At 35.1% G+C, this 22,424-nt stretch overlaps 1 protein-coding gene across 1 annotated transcript in view; it reads right to left on the reverse strand.

Annotated features, from left to right (window-relative positions):
- Positions 1–2,784: 2,784 nt before the first annotated feature.
- Positions 2,785–22,424, reverse strand: part of PSMD14 (proteasome 26S subunit, non-ATPase 14) — a 101,884-nt gene continuing 82,244 nt past the window's right edge. Inside the window, exons 10-12 of the mRNA XM_069472148.1 lie at positions 22,016–22,141; positions 5,586–5,648; positions 2,785–3,173 (exon numbers count right to left, since the gene is read on the reverse strand). Of these exons, the coding sequence (XP_069328249.1) occupies positions 3,075–3,173; positions 5,586–5,648; positions 22,016–22,141 (288 nt within the window). The 3' untranslated portion in view covers positions 2,785–3,074. The remainder of the gene's footprint in view (positions 3,174–5,585; positions 5,649–22,015; positions 22,142–22,424) is intronic.

Here is a 22,424-nt window from a genome sequence, read left to right on the forward strand (position 1 = left end):
CGCCTTGGCTGCGGAGGGCACCAGCTGCGGCCTCCAGCAGGGCGCCGCAAGCAAGGCCAGCGCGGGCGGCCTGGGCAGGACAGGCTGATGACCAGCTGTCCCAAACTCAAGCCGAGACAATTTTCTGGGAGAAAAATAAAGCCAAACCCATTTTTCCTTTCGAAAGCAAACCTCAGCTCCTGGCCAGAAAGCTTCTTAGCTGTTGAGGCGTTGGAGTGCGGGGGAGGGAAGAGTAGCTGACACGACTTGACAATTATTTTTCTGCCCCGACCTTTTACCGCGCTATTTGCCATCATTGAGAGGCTTTTTGACCTATTTTGGCCATTTTTGTTTTCTCTTCTTCCATTATTAACTTTTCTGTTCCTGAGTCTATCTCCTCCAACTGTTTCCAACAGTACCTTCCTCCGTCCTCAGTAGGACACAGAGCCTTAAGTGTGTAGTGAGGAGAGACTTCACCTGGGCTCTTTTGAGGCTTTGCCATTGCCCATACTCTGAACTAGCTTTTTAAACAATGAAAAATGCTAAAATGAAATATTAAGGTGTGAAAGGATAGAAAAGGGATAGAGTGCACCTTCCTCAATAGTTTTTAAGAAATTAAATTAGGAGATAAATGTGCACTCTGATCCACTTTGGATTATCAGTCCTGAATTCACTGATTCCCCCCATGTAAACTGTCCCTTGAATTTACATGAGAAGGAAAACAAAGGCTTTCCTCAGAGTCACACACCTGCCTGTGAACCATACTTCTATAGACCAGGGCTTCTCAAACCTTAAACTGCCTATGAACCACATTAGGATTCTTGATTGTGATTCGGTAGGTCTGGGGTGGGGCTTGGATTCTGTATATTTAATAAGCTTCCCTAAGACCCAGATGCTATTGGTCCAGGCAGATCACACTTTGAATAGGGAGGCTGGAGCTTTAAGTGCCCCCATACAGAGGAAAGCAGGGACATTTCTGCAATCGGGAGTTTTGTTTACAGAGCGGCTTTACCTCTGCATAGTGGATGAGTAAGATGCTCACGTAAGCATGCCCGTGCGTGCATACATGTGTGTGCTCACACAAGCACACACACACAATCTTAAAAAGCTTGTGATTAAACACATCTTTTCAATGCCGAACTGGGCCTGGGGTATCAGGCTGCTGCTAAAATAGCTGCACATTCCAAGACAAAAGTGAGCCTCTCCTCTGAGGGCAACCTAATTTCGATCGACTCCAAATCTACAAAGAAAATGTAGGTTTTTGCTAGGAAAGATTTTGACAAGGTTCTGAAATTGGAAATGTCTCCAACGTAAACCAAGTGGGAGGAAGTGGTATATGGCTATGGGGAGTCTAGAAAGATGAGGTGATCAAATAAGGGCAAAAGACAGGCACTGTTTAAAAGCCTTCTCAGTCACAGTAGTCACTCAAAATACTTTCAGGAGACTAAGTGAAAAACAAAAACAAACTTTCAATCTGAATATTGAGAACAACCCTTGAAATATTAAGGCCTTCTTCTGAGGGCATACTGCACCAAAAAATCTTGACTGACTCTAATAAAAAATATCTGTGAAATTACAGAACTTCATAAAGGAAAAAATCATATCCAAAAAGCCTGCGCACCAGTTTGAAGCAGGCTACTAACTGCCACTAACTTCCACTTATATTTCAATTTTAAATGGTTGGATGTAATTCCAACAAGTCAAATTAATACATATTACATGTCCTGCATAAAATATATTACCACTGTATCTGAAAGAATAAACCACAGAACAAGCAAGAAATGCTTGGAATATCTCATTCCACCAAAAAGACAGCATGAAACATACTGGAAATTTAAGCCATTTCTACTTTCAGTTTCTGGTAACTTCATTAGTTTCTGGTAACCAATAAGAACCTAGAATTGCTCAAGTAGGACAGTAATGTGGTATACTGTAGCACTCATAACACTTCTATTAGACTAAGTCTACATTCTAAGTCCCTAAGTAAAACCTTCCTTTAATTCTAAGTCCCTAAGTAATATTCTCACTATAGTTTCACAAGGTAGGGTGCAGACTAGTATTAAATCTTTGTCTGACTCCGTTCTGCCATACCATTTGGTGTAGCCAGTATTGTGGTGAACCACGAGTATTTAACAGGGGCAGTTACTTTTGTACATCGGGTTCAGGGCTGAAGTCATCTACAAAAACTGTCATTAGCCAAAATTTTTTCTCTCTCAGAAAACTGGGTACTTTTAAGATAATTTAGCACCGATGAGAGCAAACAGTAACAAAATCATTGCTTATAAACTCATGATATTAAACTCACATTATGACTACTTTTGTCATTTTGCCTTTAAGACATTATATACCTTCTATGGCTATCTTAGATGAAAGTCCAGTAGAGTTTGAAGCAGCCAACTCCTAGACGGTCGCAAAACTGTTGGTGGAATGTATTCTTTTAAAACATGATAAAGCCTAAATTAAAACTGTCCCCTTTTTCTTCTTAAATGTATTCCTCCAAAATCCTGAAAGTATGTTAAGAAGATACTGAGTATAACATATTAGCTTGTGACAAATGCTTTTAATAAACTTCGTCAACATTTTTTCTGGGTTACACATTAATTAGGTAGCCATTCATTAATGGCAGTTTGCATTTGTGAAGTTTTATTATCACATTGATGTTTTATGTGTTATAAGACCTTAAAATGCAAAGGGAAACATATCTTTGTGTGAGCTTTCTAGAGCACTGTCAAATGTTATTGTCAATTCCACCCAGTGCCAAAAAGACCTCAGGAGACATAGATTGTAAATGTATTTTATTTTGTAAGCAACAATCAAAATATATTTGTGCTACTGATTTCTTCAAATATTAAATGGGATTTTAACAAAATTTGTCCACTTTGATGTATTCTTGTACAACTTTGGAATCTGCAAAGACCCTGACTAAAGAAACAGAAGTAATTGCACAACTGAGACTGAAGGTGTTACAGTGCTGCAAATGATGCCAGATGTCTTACATTTAACCAAATACACCTTCAGAGGTCCCTTGATTTTGAGCATTAGGAACAACAGAGGAATATACACTGAAAGTATTACTAATAGCTTTTTGCGTTGCTTTATTTAAATACGACAGTATCCAACATAGCTGCTAAACACTGGACAATGTTTGAAGTCATAAGTACATCCACATGTTCCTCCAAATGACGTTTGGGGTCCTAAAAGAAAAAAAAAAATAAGGAAAGAAAAAGGAAAAATAACCATATTATTGGTAGATAAATTGCTTAGATTTTTTTCAGTAGCTGATGAAATTGGTAAAGAAAACCAGACCTAATTTATATACATTTTACAATTTATCCTCTTAATATATTGTTACATTTTTTACAATTTCTAAATCTGTTAAAAAGTTAAGTAGCTAATAAAATAATAGATTACACAATGAAGGATTGATTTACACGATCAATGCTATGACTCTGTACCGGAAATTTTTATGAAGAGTAACAAGGAATTCTATACAGCTTGCAATCATCTGATTTTAAAAAATGTGCATTTGTGTATACGTGCCTGAAAATATGTGTGTATTCTCTGCCATTCACATATTTTTAATGTCTGAGGGAGTGCTTAATTCAAAGCAGGCATACCAATAAGTAACAGTTTAATGTGAATTCTCATCACTTCCTCTATGTCTTGGTAAAAATCAGAATTCTGTATAATTTTAATATTTCAAAAGTAGCACTTTAAATGATTCAAAAAATATTCTTCCATCAAAAGTCACTGTAGTTTAAGAATTTAAATACAATTTGGATCAATTCTAAAATGTTAAGAATGTTTCATGCAGCTATTTTGAAAACGTATCATAAAAAATTATATAGGTACAATCCTTAAACTTGATCAAATCTATTTTTGAAATAGACTGAGTTAAAAAAATGTGGCTTAAAATTGCATTGTAATAAAGGCATTTAAGTTAAAATGCTTAGTTTAAATTTATGTTTAGCTGTTTCAGCAAAATATGAAAGCTTTGAAATAAAGGATAACTATTATACACAATAAAAAACTTTAAAGCATTATTTTCTTATGGCTATTGTTAAAATACTCAAGACCCTTAACTTTAAGTAAATGTTCATCATTGGAATTATTTCTTGGCTGTGCTTTTCTAACCCATAATTTCAATACACTGATTTCATTAAACAACACAGGGATATAACATGCTGCAAATAATTTCAAGTGACTAGACTACAATATTATTCTTTTTTATTTCAGAAGTAAGCGTTAGGGCATTTTAGGTGAAAGAGACTAAGAAAGTCTGGCAGGAAACAAGATATTGGTTTGATTCCATAATAGACAGTTTTGCTTTTGCCATGCAGTAGACCAAACCAGTGAGGTATGTACTGTATTTTAAAAAATGATTCTGATGATTATTAAACTTTGCCAGTTATATATTTTTCAGTTTCACTTTTATTTTAATTTAGCCCTTTTATTTGCTGCTGTTAAATAAAATCTACATCAAGAACTACAGCCTCAGAAAGTCATTAATTCAAAAAATAGTTACTTAACTCTATAAAGTATAAGGCTCTGAGCTAGTGATCTAGTATTATATATTAGATTAAAATAAGTGGAAAAAGATAACAAGGGTGATATAAGATGAGAAAATAAGATGAACTATATTTCATTTTGTTTTGGGGGGGTACTTGTTTTTAAATTAGCATATTCAGAACGTAATGACATTTGATTTCCTTATTTATGATACATGATAAAGTCAGACCTTTGCCCCTACCACTCTATTGGAGTAACTGGTTTTATAGTGAATTGATAACATGCTTCCCTCAGTTATCTACATTACTTCTTGTGGCAGCTGGGTGATTCTTAGAGATTTCCCATCCAAGAATGGTCCTGGCCCAAACCTACATAGCTTGTGAGATGTGATGGGATCAGAGCATATGGTAGGATGGCTGAAAGCAAAGACAGCTTAGTGTCTTGCATCTGAAATATCAAGATTCTGCCAACATCAGCAATATGATAACCATGTTCCATGAAATGGAAAAAAAAATGTAATCAACATTCTTTAAAAACAGTCTAATTAATCTGTAGATTCCTTTAATTGGTTGGTATGCTCCACCACCCTCAGATAATAGAGACTAAAATATATATTTCATCTTAGAAAAGTGAAAGAGCAAATATTTAAAACCCTTTCTCTTCACTCAGTATATCTTATATCACTAAGACTCTAAGCTTTCTCAGGAACATTACCTCATATTGATAAAGTATATCATTTAAAAAACTGTTATATACATGAAATCAATCTACCATTCTCTTATCTTACCTGGTCTATAGTAAAAATAATACTTAAAAAATTAATTCAGGACACAAGTGTCCTAATTTATTTCTAGTAAATTGTTTTCACTAAAGATAGTATCTCGTAGGTATGAATTTGTGATTTACTTCTCTGTAAATAGCAAAGAGAATTTAGCATCAAATAAATCCAGTGACCTTTAAAATTAGTATCACATTTGCATGACAAGAAAAATGTAGAGTGAATAGACAGGAAAAAAATCATTTGGGCCCTAAAATAGTTTTAATTCTATAACAACATGATATTGTGCGACTGCATAACCTATTACAGTACACCTCACCTGCTTGCCAACATTCTTTATTGCCAGCTGTTCAGGTGTCATCTTATCTTCTTCTTCTACAGCCTGTGAATGAAACACAAAGGACAGAGTTTCAAATTCTAAATTCACTTTTTCCACTGCAGAATAATCACCAAAGATAATGGTGATCATAACTTTCATTCATAGAACCTTTTATTCAAAGAATTTGTTGAACAAAAAAGCAATTTTGCTAATCTGCAGAATAGCCTTCAGGGTAATGAAAACTATTATCCCATCATTTTGAAAACAAGATTTAAGAAATATGTAAATGGTATTGAAAATATCAAACTTGATCACTAAATGGTAGTATTAACTGTTTGGAAGCCATTATTGTATTCTTTCAGAGAAGAGGGGATAGAAGTACTTGAGGGAGCACTTATAGCACTGTGGTACTAACTAGTTTTCTTCTGGAAAACTCCTTTTCTAGTTCTGCCTTCACAGTTGTTCTCCCCAAACTTCCCATTTCTTTATCTCCTTTTTTCTTGTCAATGTAGCCTGCCATATCCAGTACCTACTTAACTGTTAGTGGCACTTAGGATCAAAGGAGGTGCTGACTTGATCCACTTAACAAATCACAAGGTTTTCACTCTTAATCATGTCACATCTTTAAATTTCTAAAAGTAATACACGTGTCCAGAAAAAAACTCTCAATACTTCACATGAGGAATCTTTAGTAACCAAGAAGAAACAGAGTCATTTGAACTTTTCAACATCAAAAAAATCCCCTGAATTAAAAACCTAATCAAAATTAAACTACCAAACCAAACACATGCAAACCACTTTCCACTATTTTCAGAGTTAGCTGCAAACTCTTATGTATGTATGATTGTAACTTTCTAGCAGAGAAATTCTGAAATTACAGCATTCATATTAGCTACCACCACTGTCCTTCTCTCCCAATAATGGCATGAACACAAAACCTCTTAATTGAGAATTCTAAGTTTAAGGAACCTTCTTAGCAATTTGGGTATGTTATGGCCAGATGACAGGACTCTAAATCAGGTGAACTCTTGGTCTACGATTTATTCATAGCATCTGATAAGTGGAAAAACAAGAAAATTTAAAGATCACTAACCTTAAGAAATGCCACGAGAACATTTACCACAGAGATGGTCACAAAAAGGGGTGATATGGTAGTGGCAGAAAGCAGGAAACCAAACTCCCAGTGAGGGGTAGATTTGGATACTCTAAACTTAATAATCTCACAGCTGCCAAATTTCTTCATGTGTGAACAATGAACATGTAGAAAATGCAATCATCAGACATTTCCCATAAACTGGAAGTTTGGCTGCATTTCACACCTTCTTAATAGTTTTGTAAACAGAGAACTTGAAAATGAGCAAAGATGGCAAGTGTCTAATTTTATAAATGGACAAACTATCTAGAGAATTTTCCCCAGTAGAACCTGCCTAAAGAGAAAAGATGGCAAATAAGTATTGTATCTACTGATTATTAGAGGATATGTATTTACAACACACTATTAGAAAATGCATTTATGACTCATAAACCTGAAAGAATGAAAAGTAAAAGTTAATAACACGCCAAATCTAGAATTCCCTAGACAGAGAATATGTTCATTTTCAGAGTCAGATGTCACTCTATTATTCTCAGTTAGTTATAAAAGTATTTCCTAACTGGGAAATTGCTTCTCCCACTATTTGATGTTTTACATAAATGGAAACACTGACAACACAATAGTTTATTTTTCTAAATTACTTTTACAAATTGTGACACTATACTTTATTGACTTAAGCATATTAGATGAATGGAACAATTCATCTAATCGTACTCCACACTCATCCGGTGTTAGTAGTTCTATGAACATGCCAACAACAGTACTTACTGTAATATGTATTGGAAGGAGACAAGAATTTTGGAATTTGGCTCAAAATACCAATCCACATACAAAGTAGTTATTAGGGACTATTTTGAAGTAATGCAAATACCAAAGATGGCAGATATACAAAGATGAAGGTCAAAAGCATTTAAAACACTGATCTCATTTCAAAGGTTAAATAGGTGTAAAAAGCTCTAACTCAAATTTTTAAATCTTTTATATCATTTAACCACTTTACCAATTAGTTTTTTCATTCCCAATAATTAAAAGAGAGTTCACAAACTCTTTGAGAAGTGCAGATGGTAAAAAGTACTCCCAGCCATAGATGCCATCTGGGAAATGAGGAGCAGCTGTAGATTTAGGCATATACTAAGGTTGCAAACCCCCATGACAAAAGAGTAAGCATATCCCTTCCATTCTAAGATATTCCAGATCGGCACATCAAGCCCCTAAATATTTTCTCCATCTACCTAAGTTACCTGTATCTCATCTAACCATCTGGGCAAGACCAATTTGTCTTCATTCACAGTTCTAATCTGGCTAGTCACCAGGAAAAATTAAGAAATGGTAGTAGCAAAAACAAATGAAATTCAGGCACAGGCAGTGTCCTCACTAGGGAACTTCTGTGTTTATGGCAACTTCTGTGATTTGGCGTCAAATTTTGCTTTTGCATTCGGGCTCTTCGGTTTACTCAACCAACAAAAAAGCACTGAAAATGTTTGTGGCTATTCACACTAGAAACGTTTTTAACAGTTTATCAACAAAGACCCCCAGATGGCTATCCCATCATGCACGGTCTGCACAGTTCTAAGAAATTCTTGGAATTTGGTTTGTTATGTGATCATAATCCCCTCAGATGTACCCCATATCTTAAAGAGGCTTTTACTAAACCCATTAACTTCATTTTCTTTTTTCTGCTAATGGTCTAGTTTCTCAAATAGAAAATCTGTATCTCAAATTCCACCATTTTATTTACCTTTTAAGAAACATGGATTGGATCTTTGGCACTTCACTTACTCTCTTCCAAGGATCTCTACCATGTCAATTCCAATGGACTCAGTTTTCTTAACATTCTGAATACCTTTAGCTACTCCATCACCTGTTTTCTCTTCTAGTTCTTTAGCCTTTGCTTTTGACACCATGTCCTTTATTACACTTTATACTTCTCTGACTACTCTTTGTGCTCCTTTTTTCCCATTGACATGTTAACTTTTCACTCTATAACATGCTATGATCCCACTTAAGTCCATGCTTTTTAATATCACCAATATGGCAATTCTGACATAAAACAAAGCACAAACTGCTAAAATGGCATATGCTAATTGTTTCACCATTAAACAATCTCTGCATAACAGCTAATGGATTTTAAGACAATGTATTTTATTTTGTGATTTTTATATTTATTTTTATACTAACTATATAACAAAAAATAACATTATGAATTATAGGGGTAGAGAATAAATTTAAATAAATACCTTTGATAAAACATACTCGGGAAAGCAAAATTAACAAACATGAAGCAATCAGGAAACTATCTGAGAAGATATGAGGCTTGAGTATGAAAGACATTAAAACTAGTTTTTCCTCTACTGTCACTAATTAAACATCAACATATACATGCTTTTTCAAATATTATTTTACTAAATCCTTAAAGCATCCCAATGAAATAGTGAATCTACATTTTACATATGGAAAAAAATTAGGCACTATCTCCTTGGGGTAGCATAAATTAATTCCAGCAATACTTGTACCATAAAAGGAATTTTTCAAACTCTTCTTGCTGCTCTCAAGGAGCTTACATTTGGGCTTTACTTGCCTGTAAGTCTCACATTATAATGCAGTATAAAATATACAAAAAAAGGAGTGTGCACAAAGAACGATGGGTACATGGAGGTAAGTAAATGTACCCAACTTTTCCTTGTTGATCACCTGGGTAAAGACAGAGAGTCAGCGTGACAATGTGCAGAATACACTAGGGAAGAACACATCATATGATACTTACTAGTAATAGGGAAAAGAGAAAAACCCTGGAGAGAGACTGGCTATGGGAGAGGAGGAAAAAAGATGGGTCCAGTTTCAAGCCTACATGATGCCTAGGAAAATGAGAGTGCCAATTATAACCAAACTGGTAGAGGGAATTGTACTGAAGAAGTAGAAAGTAGGGTAGACAACACTGTTCACTCGTGAAAAGTAGAATTTGAAGTAAATGGGACTTGCAAGTGGAAAGGTCTCAGAGACAGTGGAGATGAGAATAAATTTCAAAAGAGAGGAAAAAAAGAAATTTCAAAGTTGTTAGCATTACCATGAAATCATATATATATGTGTATATATCTCTTACATACATACATATATATATATATATATATATATATATACGTGTGTGTGTGTGTGTGTGTGTTAAACTGGTATAAAAATAGAAAAGCAAAGGGACAAAGGCTAAACCTTGGAACTGCTCATAGCAAAGCTACAGGAGAGGGTCTGGCTAGCAAAGACAGCAGAACGGTAGTTGCTAAAAAGTCAGAAGAACCAGAGGAGTGTATGGACATGAAAGTAAAGGGAAGAAACTTAAGAACGTCAAGGTATGAAGTGAAGACAAGAGGACAAGGAAAGTAACTGAAAAAGAGAGATGCAAGATTCAGTGTACTAAGAAAATAAATCAATCACCTCTTTTAACAAACTGGAAATAGTAAATTGTCATCAGCAACCCACTCCATCATGGAAAGGTTATGCCTGTGAGAACACTGGCAGACTTAAAGAAAGAATCAGTGACCTAGGAGGTTTTATTTCATCCAGTTATATGATTTATAACAATCCTAAGAAAGAGATGGGGGCAAAGTGTACCATGATAGAGAACAGTTGAAGGTGACCTTTAGAAGGCAATACATTTCCTTCAAAATTTTAGCAGTTTATGTTTCGTTAATGTTAGTTGTAACAAACATTTTTGGTAGAAAAATACAAGTATTGCATCATTTAATTCATTCAACAAATACTTATGGAGTATCTACCATTCATCTGGTAGTGTGCTGGAGATAAAATGAGACTTGATATTTGAATTCACAGAGCTTGTAGACTAGTTGTAAAACCAGGCAATTAAAAAAAAAAAGAATTAGTTTGACAGAAGGACAAAGTTCTTTTGGCATATAAAGGAGTTAATAGCACTCATTTGGTGGTACAGTCTCAATAGTGAGAGAGGGATGAGCTGAGAATTGAATGAAAAGGCGGAGTTGGGATGGGAGTATGCTTCAGGCCAGGACGCAAGAAAAAGCATTTTATGATAGAAGAACTGCAAATTACTCAATATTGTGACAATATAACAGTGATAAGAGAGAAAGCTATACAAGCAAAGTGGAGCCAATTCTGGTTTGGACTTCATTCTAAGACAATGAGAAGTCAGTCATCAAAGGCTTTTTAAAAGCAATGTAGTGACATGAACAAATTTGCATTTTTTAAAATGAGGTAAATTTCATGTAACATAAAGTTAACCATTTTAAAGTATAAAATTCAGTGGCATTTAGTGCATTCATAATGTTGTACAGTCACCTCTATTACAAAACATTTCATCACTGCAAAGGGAAACTTAGTACCTATTAAGCTGTTACTTGCCATTCTTCCCTTGTCCAAGTCCCTGGCAACAACCAATCTGATTTCTGTCTCTATGAATTTACCTGTTCTGGATATTTCATATTAACGGTATCATACAATACATGACCTTTTGTGTCTGACTTCTTTCACTTACCATAATGTTTTAAAGGTCTATCCATGTTGTAGCATGTATAAGTACTTCATTCTTTTTTATGGTTGAGTAATATTTCAATCTATGAACACACCACAATTTGTTTATCCATTCATCCACTGATGGACATTTCAGTTGTCTCCACATTTTGGGCATTATGAATAGCACTGCTATGAACATTCATGTGCAAATTTTTGTTTGAATGCCTGTTTTCAGTTCTTTTCAGTATATAGCTAGGAGCAGAATTGCTGGGTCTCATATGGTAATTGTATGTTTTTTGAGGAACCACCAAACTGTTTTCCACAATGGCTACACCATATTATATTCCCACCAGTAATGTACACAGGTTCCAATTTCTTCACACCTTGGACAATACTTGTTATTTTCCATTATTTGATTATAGCCATCCTAGTGGGCATGAAGTAATAACTCAATGTGGTTTTGATCAGCATTTCCCTAATGATCATGTTGACCGAACATCTTTTTGTGTGTTTGTTTTGGCCATTTACATATCTTTGGGGAATGTCTATCTAAGTTTTGGTCTATTTTTGAATTGGATTGTCTTTTTGTTGTTGAGTTGTATAAGTTCTTAACATGTTCTATACTTGATCTTAGCCAAAAGGCCAAGAAGTGATTCTTGACATATTCTCAGATACAACTGGCAAAAACTTTCTCCCATTCTCTAAGTTATCTTTTTTCTGAGTTTCTTTTGATGCATGATCAATGTATCTTTTAGAAAGACCATTCTACAGCATAGAAAATGGATTTGAATGGGAAAGACTGGAGATGCAAGGAGACCAGTTAGGAGGTAAGGTAGTGGCAGTGGCTACACAAAGAAGCAGATCAACTTGAAAATTTAGTTAGTAAACTGGCTTGCTGACTGACTAGATGTAGAAAAAAGAGGGAGGCATCAAGAATAATATTACTAACAACAAAGTGGTTGTAGCTATCATTTGATTAAACACCTATCATGTGCCAGATGCTTCAGGTGTAATTCACAATCCTTAAAACCACCTCATTTTAGAGATAAGGAAACAGGGTTCAGAGAGGTTGACTTGCCTCTAGCCACACAGGAAATAAGCAATGAAACTGTGGCTTAAATACAGTCTCCAAAGACCTCAAAGACACATTCATGGCAATTAGAGAAATCATTACTTTTCAATGACACAACCAGAATAGTAATGATAAAATCAAATCCATGATTTATTAAGTGGACCTGAATAGCATAGATTCATTACAAAAATTTTACAGAGAATCCAATTTTAAAATGTAATTGCATGAAATAGGGATGAGAATATGGATCATGTGTATATGCATGCATTCTCATATATGTGTGTTTGTGTGTGTGCAATACAAGTTGTAGTTCAGCTTGTTGAAAAAAATTTCCATGGCAAAGTCTGCTAGTTGCCTACCCAACAAGCATCTTCCCCTTAGTCTTTTGTTACATAATCCTGATTTTACTAAAGGCATCAATGCTCTCAGCTAAAAGACTATATTACATAGCTTTTCTTACAGCTAGGTATGTCCATCTGACTAAGTGCTGCTAATGAGTTATACAAATGACCTTTGAACAACACAGGGGGTACTGATCCCCACTTGCAGTAAAAAATCTGAGTATAACTCTGGTAACCTCACAACTTAACTACTAACAGCCTATACAACTCACTATCTTACCAATAACATAAGTAGTGATTAACATATATTTTGTATGTTATATATATTATTAATAAATACAATATAATCTTACAATAAAGTAAACTGGAGAAAAGAAAAACATTATAAGAAAATAATAAGGAAGAGTGAATACATTTACAGTACTGTATTATTGATACTGTAAGTTTACATCATCTGTTTACACAATGAATTGTCTGAAATAGTGAGCAACCACAGCTGAAGACCTCAATCTACAGTATATATCAAGCAATTCAACTTTTTCTTGTCATGTCGTGACTTTTCTCTGCTTCTTGAAAGCACTTCTTGAAACCACAGCATCAATAGTGGTATCTGATGAGTCCCATGGCGTTATTCAAGGTTTACAGTATTGCTCTAAACACAACGAAAAACACACTAGAACCACAAGAGATCACTTTTTACTGTGATAATGCAATTTACTGGAGAGATGAACTGCTCATGCGGAGATGATTAGCATCATACGGTGTTTTAAGTGAATATTTATAACACTTGAGCTCACTCTAATAGCAAGAGGAAGTGGCAACAAAATTATTACAGTAGTACTATATATAGTTAATTTTATGCAGTTATAATTTAATACTGAATTTTTGTTTACATTTCTCTTAACTGCAAATGGCACCATGCACAATCTGTAAGTTTGTGTTAAGTTTTGATACATTTTAACTTTTTATAATGGTATATATTTTACAGTAGTAAGTAATAAAAGAGACCAGTACCTACCCCTGTTTTATGGTAGGCTACTTGGTTCATCTGCAAGTTTTTTCAAATTGTTGCAAATCTCCAAAAATTTTTCCAATATATTTATTGAAAAAAATTTACATCTAAGTGGACCCATGCAGTTTAAACCTATTTGTTCAAGGGTCAACTGTAATGAGAAGTGATGGAAAGGATCCTGAAAAGGAACTGATATATCCCCTTTTTGCCCTCCTCTTCCTGTTGCATGAAACTTAGATGGGATGGCTCAAGTTCTAACAATCATCCTCAATGACCATGAGGTGACCTAAAGGATGGAAGCTAACACAAGGAAACCAGAGCGGATAAACAGAAGAAACCTGGGTCTCTGATGACTTTGATATTTCATACTGTCCTTGAAGTGCAAGAGACATACCTTTCTATCTTGTTTAAGCCATTGTTATTTTAAGCGAACACAACCTCAGACATAAGTAACATTTGCTAACTTGCTTAATGCAAAAACTGAAAATAATTCAGGAGTTACATATAGAATTCCCCTACTTCCCAACTTGGAGGTGACACTGTTACCAACACAATATGTTGACACATATGTGAGACAGAGATACTTTAAAAAAGGGAGGGAAGGTAACATGGTAGGAATTTTTAATTTTGTTATACAATTTAATTTTTTTACACCTAATAGCAGGTTACAGGTATTTCTCTGAGTTAGTTCTTGTGGAATTTTATTTTTCATAATAAATCCTTAAAAGAGAACATGTTAAAGAGTTATATGCACTTAAAATTAAAAGAAAGCCTCTGAAAATGTTGTATCAATTACTTTCCCTCTAGTGGTACATTTTCCTAAAACTTTTGTTTTAATTTAAAAAGAAAAAAAATTTTGTCTTAACTTTTTTTCTTTGACTACTTAATAAAATTGGAACGTTCTTACATTTATATGAAATTTGTCTTTTTCTTCAGTTTTTTTGCTCAATTTATTATTTAAAAAAATTTTTTTATAGGAATTCTTTGGGTATTATACATTTTCAGGTCTAGCTCTATGTTATAGGTACAAATATTTTCTCCCATTCTGATTCCTAACAAGCACTCAATAATTATGTTATACTTGTATTAAAGATAAACTTTATCATCAAATTATCAATTTTTTAAAAGTTCACACTGATATTCTTAACTAGAATTGTAGTAATGTTTAAGCAGCTTGAAAGCAGCTTTACAATACTGAGTCTTCCCATTTGGAAACAAGGTATATCCCCATTTATTCACAAATGCTATTCATTTTCTTCACATAAGCCATATATATTTAAATTTCTTGTGACGGTTATTCCTGAATATTTTATAATTTTAGGTGCTATTGTGAACTGATTTGCCTATTATATTTTTCAACTGCTTCCAGCCTATGTAACTGTGGTTACCACCTACATAATTCTTGATTTTAACAGTTCGAATAGTTTTCTAGTTTGTTCTCTTAGATTTCTGTGTTTGATTGCAAACATATCCTATCATATTCAAATAATGATAATCTGGCCTGTTTCCCCCAATATGTATATCTTTCGGTTTTTTAATCTTAATTGTACTAGCAAAAAAAAGAGATTTTCCCATTTAATACAACTACTGTAGTAAACCAAATGTAATAGTATATGTATATATTTTATATATAAGCACATAAAAGAAATATCCAAACTTTCTTTCAGATTACTAAGTAGGTCAGTATTTCCACCTGAAAAGTAAATTGTCAGATCTCAAAATTTATAGAGCTACATGCTTGAAAACAAGGCAAATTTTTGTTTCTATGGTATTCTTAAAATGATCTTTTACAATTCATTTTTCCCCTTGTACATTCATTTACAAATATGTAACCAAATATTACCAAAATGAAAAAAAAATAGCAGCTGCATCTTGGCATGAATAAATTAGGAGATTTGGAAATAACAAAACTGTGGGTGTTGTAGTTCAGTAATTAGAACAATCAAATGACTAATAATATCAGGCAAATTTTCTGTGTGGAATTCAGACTTGAAATTGAAAACTTGGGACATAGGAATTTAATTATTTTCTAACCTTCTTTCACTTTAGGATCTAACTGGCACCTAACAGTAATTACCTTAGTTTAAAACACCAACCAATTAAAAAGAATACTATGAAGAATTGGTAGCTTGGGCCTTTCTTTTTATATTTTAAGTGTTACTAAAAAAATCCACTGTATTTCTTTCAATCACAGAGGGAATTACATTCCCAAATTTGGACTCTTTCATATCACAGCTTACACATTGTTTTCATTTTATAACCAAATCTTACAAGTTTTTGAGTACTACAGAGATTTTTTAAAACTGTAAAGTAGGAAAAACTTCTGTGGATGGGCAGCAGTAACCATAAATAGGCTATTTCCTGGCAGTAGTATCAATACGAATTTACTTACACATGTAATGTTACAGAGAAATGAAAACCATTTCTACAGTCTGCTGAATAATAACAAGTCATAACTTTTTTATTTATAAAATGTTAATTATTTTAAATATGATAAACTATTTCTTTATTTAATCTCCACAACATGAAAACATATACTAGAAAGATTAAAAATATTTTCCCTATCATCTAGCACCAATGGGGATTTCCAGTTAAAACACTGTAATTAGGGTATACTCTTCAAAGTCAAACCTAATTCTACTGAAATTTAGTTTGCATGGGCCTATCAGCTTTATTTCAAAGCTTGATTCTCTCAAAAGACTTGTTGCTATGCTTGATAAATTTTATATACTGTCTTTTAGATAAAATCTTTTCATAAGATGCATTTATTTTAAAAAAGGAAATACTACTTTTTGGAGTTAACAACCAATATCAATCTTAAGAATGACCCTGAAATCTTGAGCTCTAGCCCTTACCATTAATTTTTGATACCACTAAAAAACTCTTTATCTCTTTCCTCAGTCCTACTACTTCTCCCTAAATTGGGAATGCTGATGGTACCAATATACTTTTATTCACTTAGGCAGGAAACTTTGAATTCATCTTTGATTCCTCCTTCTTCTTTGACCTATCTAACCAGTGTCATGCTTTATTTACTTGCCTATTGATACCTCCATTCCCACTGCTACTACAATAAATCCAGACATTTAGTACCTTTTATTTGGGTAATAGCAAGCTCCTCTTAAATAGGATCTCCATTTCAAATCTCCTCTTACAGCATTCTTCCTTCTTCTATACTGCTGTGAAATTACGTTTCTGAAGTCAGGTTCTAGGTATAGCATGCCTCTGATCAACACTGGTAGAATCATCAACCTGAATTACATACCATGGTGACTCATTAATCCTCTCTAACAATTGTGCCTCAGTATTCTCTGCTGTTTTATCAATTTGTCTAGTTATGGTGCTAGCTGATATTTCTGATATTCCAAGTCCTGTTACTTGACTTTAAAAACTTTTTAAAACTTAATTCCCCACCATGCACCTTCATGTGGTATAGCCAAGCACACTGTTTCCTAAACATGTCCTATGCCTTTTTGTCGCCCAACTCCCCAACCTGCCCCTCCCCACCTCCACATGACTCTGGTAACCACAATTCTGCTCTCTACTTCTACAAGTTCAACTTGTTTAGATTCCACACATAAATGAGATCATATGGTATTTGTCTTTGTGTGCCTGGCTTATTTGACGTAACACGTCCTCCAGGTTCACCCATGTTGTAAATGACAGGATTGCTTTCTTTTTAAAGGCTGAATAGTATTCCATTATACATATAATATATACACACCACATTTTCTTTACGCATTTATCTGTTGATTGACACTTAGGTTGACTCCATATTTTGTCTATTGTGAATAATGCTCCAGTGAACATGGGAGTGCAGATATCTTTTCAACATATTGATTTCATTTCCTTTGGATGTATACCGAGGAGTGGGATTGTGAGACCTGTCCTATGCCTTTTCCAACTCCTGGTCTTTAACCGTGATATTTCTTTTGCCTCGACTGATATTCCTCCGTATGTTTAAATCTTACTCATGCTTTAAGGCCTAGTTCACATATTGTTATTCTCTAAGACTGTGGTCCTCAACCCCTGGGCTGCAGACTGGCACTGGTCCATGGCCTGTTAGGAACCAGGCCGCACAGCAGGAGGTGAGAGGCAGGCAAGCGAGCAAAGCTTCATCTGTATTTAGAGCCGCTCCCCATCACTCACATCACTGCCTGAGCTCCACCTCCTGTCAGATCAGCCTTGGCATTAAATTCTCATAGGAGCGCAAGCCTACTGTAAACTGTGCATGCGCCCCTTATGAAACTCTAACACCTGACGATCTGAGGTGGAGCTGAGGCAGTGATGCTAGTGCTGAGGAGTGGCTGCAAATACAGATTATTATTAGCAGAGAGGTTTGACTGCACAGAGACCATAATAAACCAATTGCTTGCAGAATCATATCAAAACCTTATTATTGAGGGGCAAGTGACAATTAAGCTGCATCCGGTGGCAGGCTTTATAGTAGCAAGTGAGTTGATATACTTCAATTGTACTATTGCATCTGGTGGCAGGCTTTAAGTCAGAATCTGACACTTAACTTTAATCCACGCATGGCCTGCCCATTATTTTACTTACCACTTCCACCTGCACCTCTTTCTCATACTGTGCACTAGTCTCAGTCACAGTTTTAGTAAGCCCACAAGCTAACCCTAGCAAAATGAACAAAACCCAAACGTTACTATAGAGCTTCTCTGAAAAGGGGGAAAGACTCAATGATGAGACAGAAAAAGACTCTAAGACTGCCAACAAAATGAAAGCTACATTTAAAAGAAAATAACAAGAGTCCTACTTAAATTACAGATTCATTGCAACAGGTGATTCACATTCTCCAAGCCCACTTTGTATACGTGACAACCAGCTATCCAAAAAGCCATGAAACCTTCAAAACTGTTTCACCACATACAAAACAAGTACCCTGCATTAAAAGACAAACCTTTGGAGTTTTTCAAAAGAAAAAACCGTGAACACAAAGAACAGAGGCAATTAATGAAGGCCACCACTTCATCAAACATGTCTGCACTGAGAGCATCACTTTTAGTGCCTAACCGCATTGCTAAAGCTAAGAAGCCCTTTACTATTGGTGAAGAGTTGTTCCTGCCTGCTGCTAAGGACAGTTGCTGTGAACTTTTAGGAGAGCCTGCAGTTCAAAAGGTGCCAAGTGTTCCTCTTTCAGCCAGTACCATAACTAGACAAATTGATAAAACAGCAGAGAATACTGAGGCACAACTGTTAGGATTAATGAGTCACCATGGCATGCAATTCAGGTTGATGATTCTACCAATGTTGACAGCAAGGAAACAATGTTTGGTTTTGTGTGATATATTTTTCAGGAGGATGTGCATAAGGATATACTATGTGCACTTTTGTTGCCAGCCAACATCACAGCTGCAGAACTATTCAAGTTTTTGAATGATTACATATCAGGAAAACTGAATCGGTCATTTTGTGTTGGTATATGCACGGATGGAGCAGCTGCCACGACTGGACGGCTTTCTGGTTTCACTACTTCGATCAAATGAAGGTCGCTTCTGAATGTGAGTCTACGCACTGTGTCATCAACAGAGAAATGCTGGCTAGCCGGAAAATGTCACCTGAACTAAACAGTGTTTTGCAGGACATGACTACAATTATCAACCACATTAAAACACATGTCTTTAACTCAGTCTGTTCACGCAGCTCTGTGAGAAGATGGACACAGAACATATGTTTCTTCTCTTATACACAGAAGTGAGATGGCTTTCTAAAGGTAGATCATTGGTCAGAGTTTTAGAGTTACGAGAGCCACTCCAGAGATTTCTTTTGGAAAAACAGTCACCACTGGCAGTACATTTCAGTGACACAGAATGGGTCGCAAAACTTGCTTACTTGTGTGTCATATTCAACTTGCTCAACGAACTCAATCTGTCACTTCAGGGGAAAACGACAACTGTGTTCACATCGGCAGATAAAGTGGCTGCATTCAAAGCCAAACTGGAATTATGGGGGCGATGAGTGAATACTGGGATTTTTGACATGTTTGAAATATTAGCAGAGATTTTGAAAGAGACTAAGCCAGGGCCTTCTTTCTCCCAGCTGGTGCATGATCACCTATTTCAGCTTTCAAAAGAGTTTGAGCATTACTTCCCAACCACAAAAGACCCCCAAACTGGGAAAAAATGAATCTACGACCCATTTGTTTATGAATAAGCCAGGTGAACTGACTTTGTCCGTGCTAGAAGAGGATCAACTGCTTGAGATCGCAAATAACGGTGGCCTTAAAAGTGTGTCTGAGACAACTTAAAATATATGTTCTGGATTAAAGTCAAGGTGGAATATCCTAAGATTGCCATAAAAGCACTGAAAAGCTTGCTTCCACTTCCAACATCCTATCTTTGTGAAAGAGGGCTTTCTGAAGTGACAACAACCAAAATGAAACTACACAGTAGACTGGACGTAAGCAACATTTTGGGTGTCACTGTCTCCCATCACCCCCAGATGGGACTGTCTAGTTGCAGGAAAACAAGCTTAGGGCTCCCACGGACTCTGCAGTATGGTGAGTTGTATAATTATTTCATTATATATTACAATAAAATAATAATAGAAATAAAGTACCCAACAGATGTAATGTGCTTGAATCATCCCCAAACGACCCCCACCCTCCACCCCGTTTGTGGAAAAATTGTCTCCCATGAAACCGATCCCTGGTGCCAAAAAGGTTGGGGACTGCTGCTCTAAGACAATCTAGGTCTTGCTCAGCTGAAAGTCAGAGCATCTGAACTCCTATGGGACTTCACATGGGCTTCTCTATGGCAGTGTGTCTCTAATGTCTAACTTTAAGAGCATATAAATCTCCTGGAAATCTTCTTAAAATATACATTCTGAGTCAGCAGGTCTGAGGGACTGCATTTCTAACAAGATCCCAGATGATGCCAATATAGCTAGTCTGTGGACAATTTGAATATTAACCTGCTATGGAAGAGACAGATTTTTGCCAAGTGCTCTGGTTACCTCAGCTAACTGTTCCCATGTTTCTATAAATGAAGCAAGGATCTCTATTTTCTACTGCAAATTGCACAAGAGACATTCAGTAAATATTTGTAAACCTAACATTGTATAATTTGTAAATTTGTTTTTTCAAATTGCAGGTTTTCAACCCATTAGTGGATTGCAGTCTGTATGTACATGTGACTGTGTATATATAAAAATGAAACAACAAAAAAGAGTCAAATGAGACAGAAAATAGAATATATCACATGTAATAGGGTAAATACTGTTTTATAAAACTTTTGTTGCAATTATATGCACATATGCACACAATTGTATGTACTGGCTCAAAATGTAAACCCTATCTTTTATGTGGGTTTTGGTCTCAAAAGTTGGAAAATACATACTATGGGTTGAATTGTGTCCCCAAAAGATATATGCTGAAATCCTAACTTCAGTAAAAGATTAGAGTTATGATGCTCTAAGCCAGAGAATGCTCATAACTACCAGAAGCTGGAAAAGGCAAGGAAGAACCCTTCCCTACAGCTTCAGAGGGAGCATGGCCCAGCTAACACCTTGATTTTGGACTTCTAACCTCCAGAACCATGAGAGAATAAATTTCTGTTATTTTAAGTCACCCACTTTATGGTAGTTTGCTATGGCAGTCCTACTTAACTAACACAAAATGGAAGATATCTTTTATCATATTTCAATTTTTTTCTTAATTTCAGAATTATAAAAAGAACATAAATCTATGAGCGAAAATATTATCATGGCCGTATACATTTTAGCACACAATAAACATTTTCAGGAGATCTGGCAAAACACGACTATTTTAACATTCTCATATAAAGTGATCTCCTCTACTTACTCTTCTTTACATCACCCTGTTTATTTTTTTCATAGCACTAATCAAAATGTATTATGTTGTGTTTATTTATCTTCTGTTTCCTATACCAGAAAGGAAGTTCCTTGAGGACAGGAACCTTGTATGTCTTGTTTTTTACCATATCCCTGGTGCATCATGGCACATAGATTTTTAATAATTATTAAATGAAAAACAGAAATGTTCATAAAATAAATTACACATAGCAAGTAAAACATGCTGTTATTATTGTCTACACCCCTCCCTACTCCCCTTCCCTTCCAAAAAAAAGTCCCCTGAAAAATGAAGAGATTTCAAATGTCTAGTTGTATTTCAGAGTCTACAATAGGGGTTGGCAAACACAGTCCACGGGCCAAATGGGGCCAGCTGCCTATTTCAGTAGAAGCCAGATACATTTATTCCTTTACATATTGTCTATGGCTGCTTTTGCACTACAACAGCAGAGGTGAATAGTTGCAAGAGATTGAATGGCCTGTAATGAAAATATTCACTATGTGATTTACAAAACAGGCCTATGTTTAATTATTTATGTTTATACACTTGGCATCTAATCATACATATTCCAAAGATTATAAAAAACAAATGTTGGAAGCAACTTTTACCTTATTATAATTCTTGGCTAATTCCAACATCTCTTTTACCACTGATTCATTGTGTTTACAATGTTCACTGTAGTCCTGAAGTGTCAAACCTTCCATCCAACTCTTCTTGTGCAAATTTAGCAACATCTAAAAAATATTAAAAAAAAAGGTAATTCTTTTTCTGCCGTGAGGATATTCCCTTCACTTGTCTTGAGAAAAAACTTCACAAAAAGCTTTTGGAATTAATGAATTGAAATTTAATTTTATTAATTCAAATAAACTCCAATTAGAATTCTCCTAAATTTATATTACTAATAATATAACCTAACCTAAGGCGTGCTCCAAGCCCATGGCCTTTGTATCTGCTGTCCCTCTACCTAGAAGGCTATTCTCATCTTTGCATGACTCACTTTCCTGTCTTCCTTAGAGA

This window comes from Eulemur rufifrons, chromosome 1, assembly GCF_041146395.1.
Source record: "Eulemur rufifrons isolate Redbay chromosome 1, OSU_ERuf_1, whole genome shotgun sequence".
Lineage (NCBI taxonomy): Eukaryota > Metazoa > Chordata > Mammalia > Primates > Lemuridae > Eulemur > Eulemur rufifrons.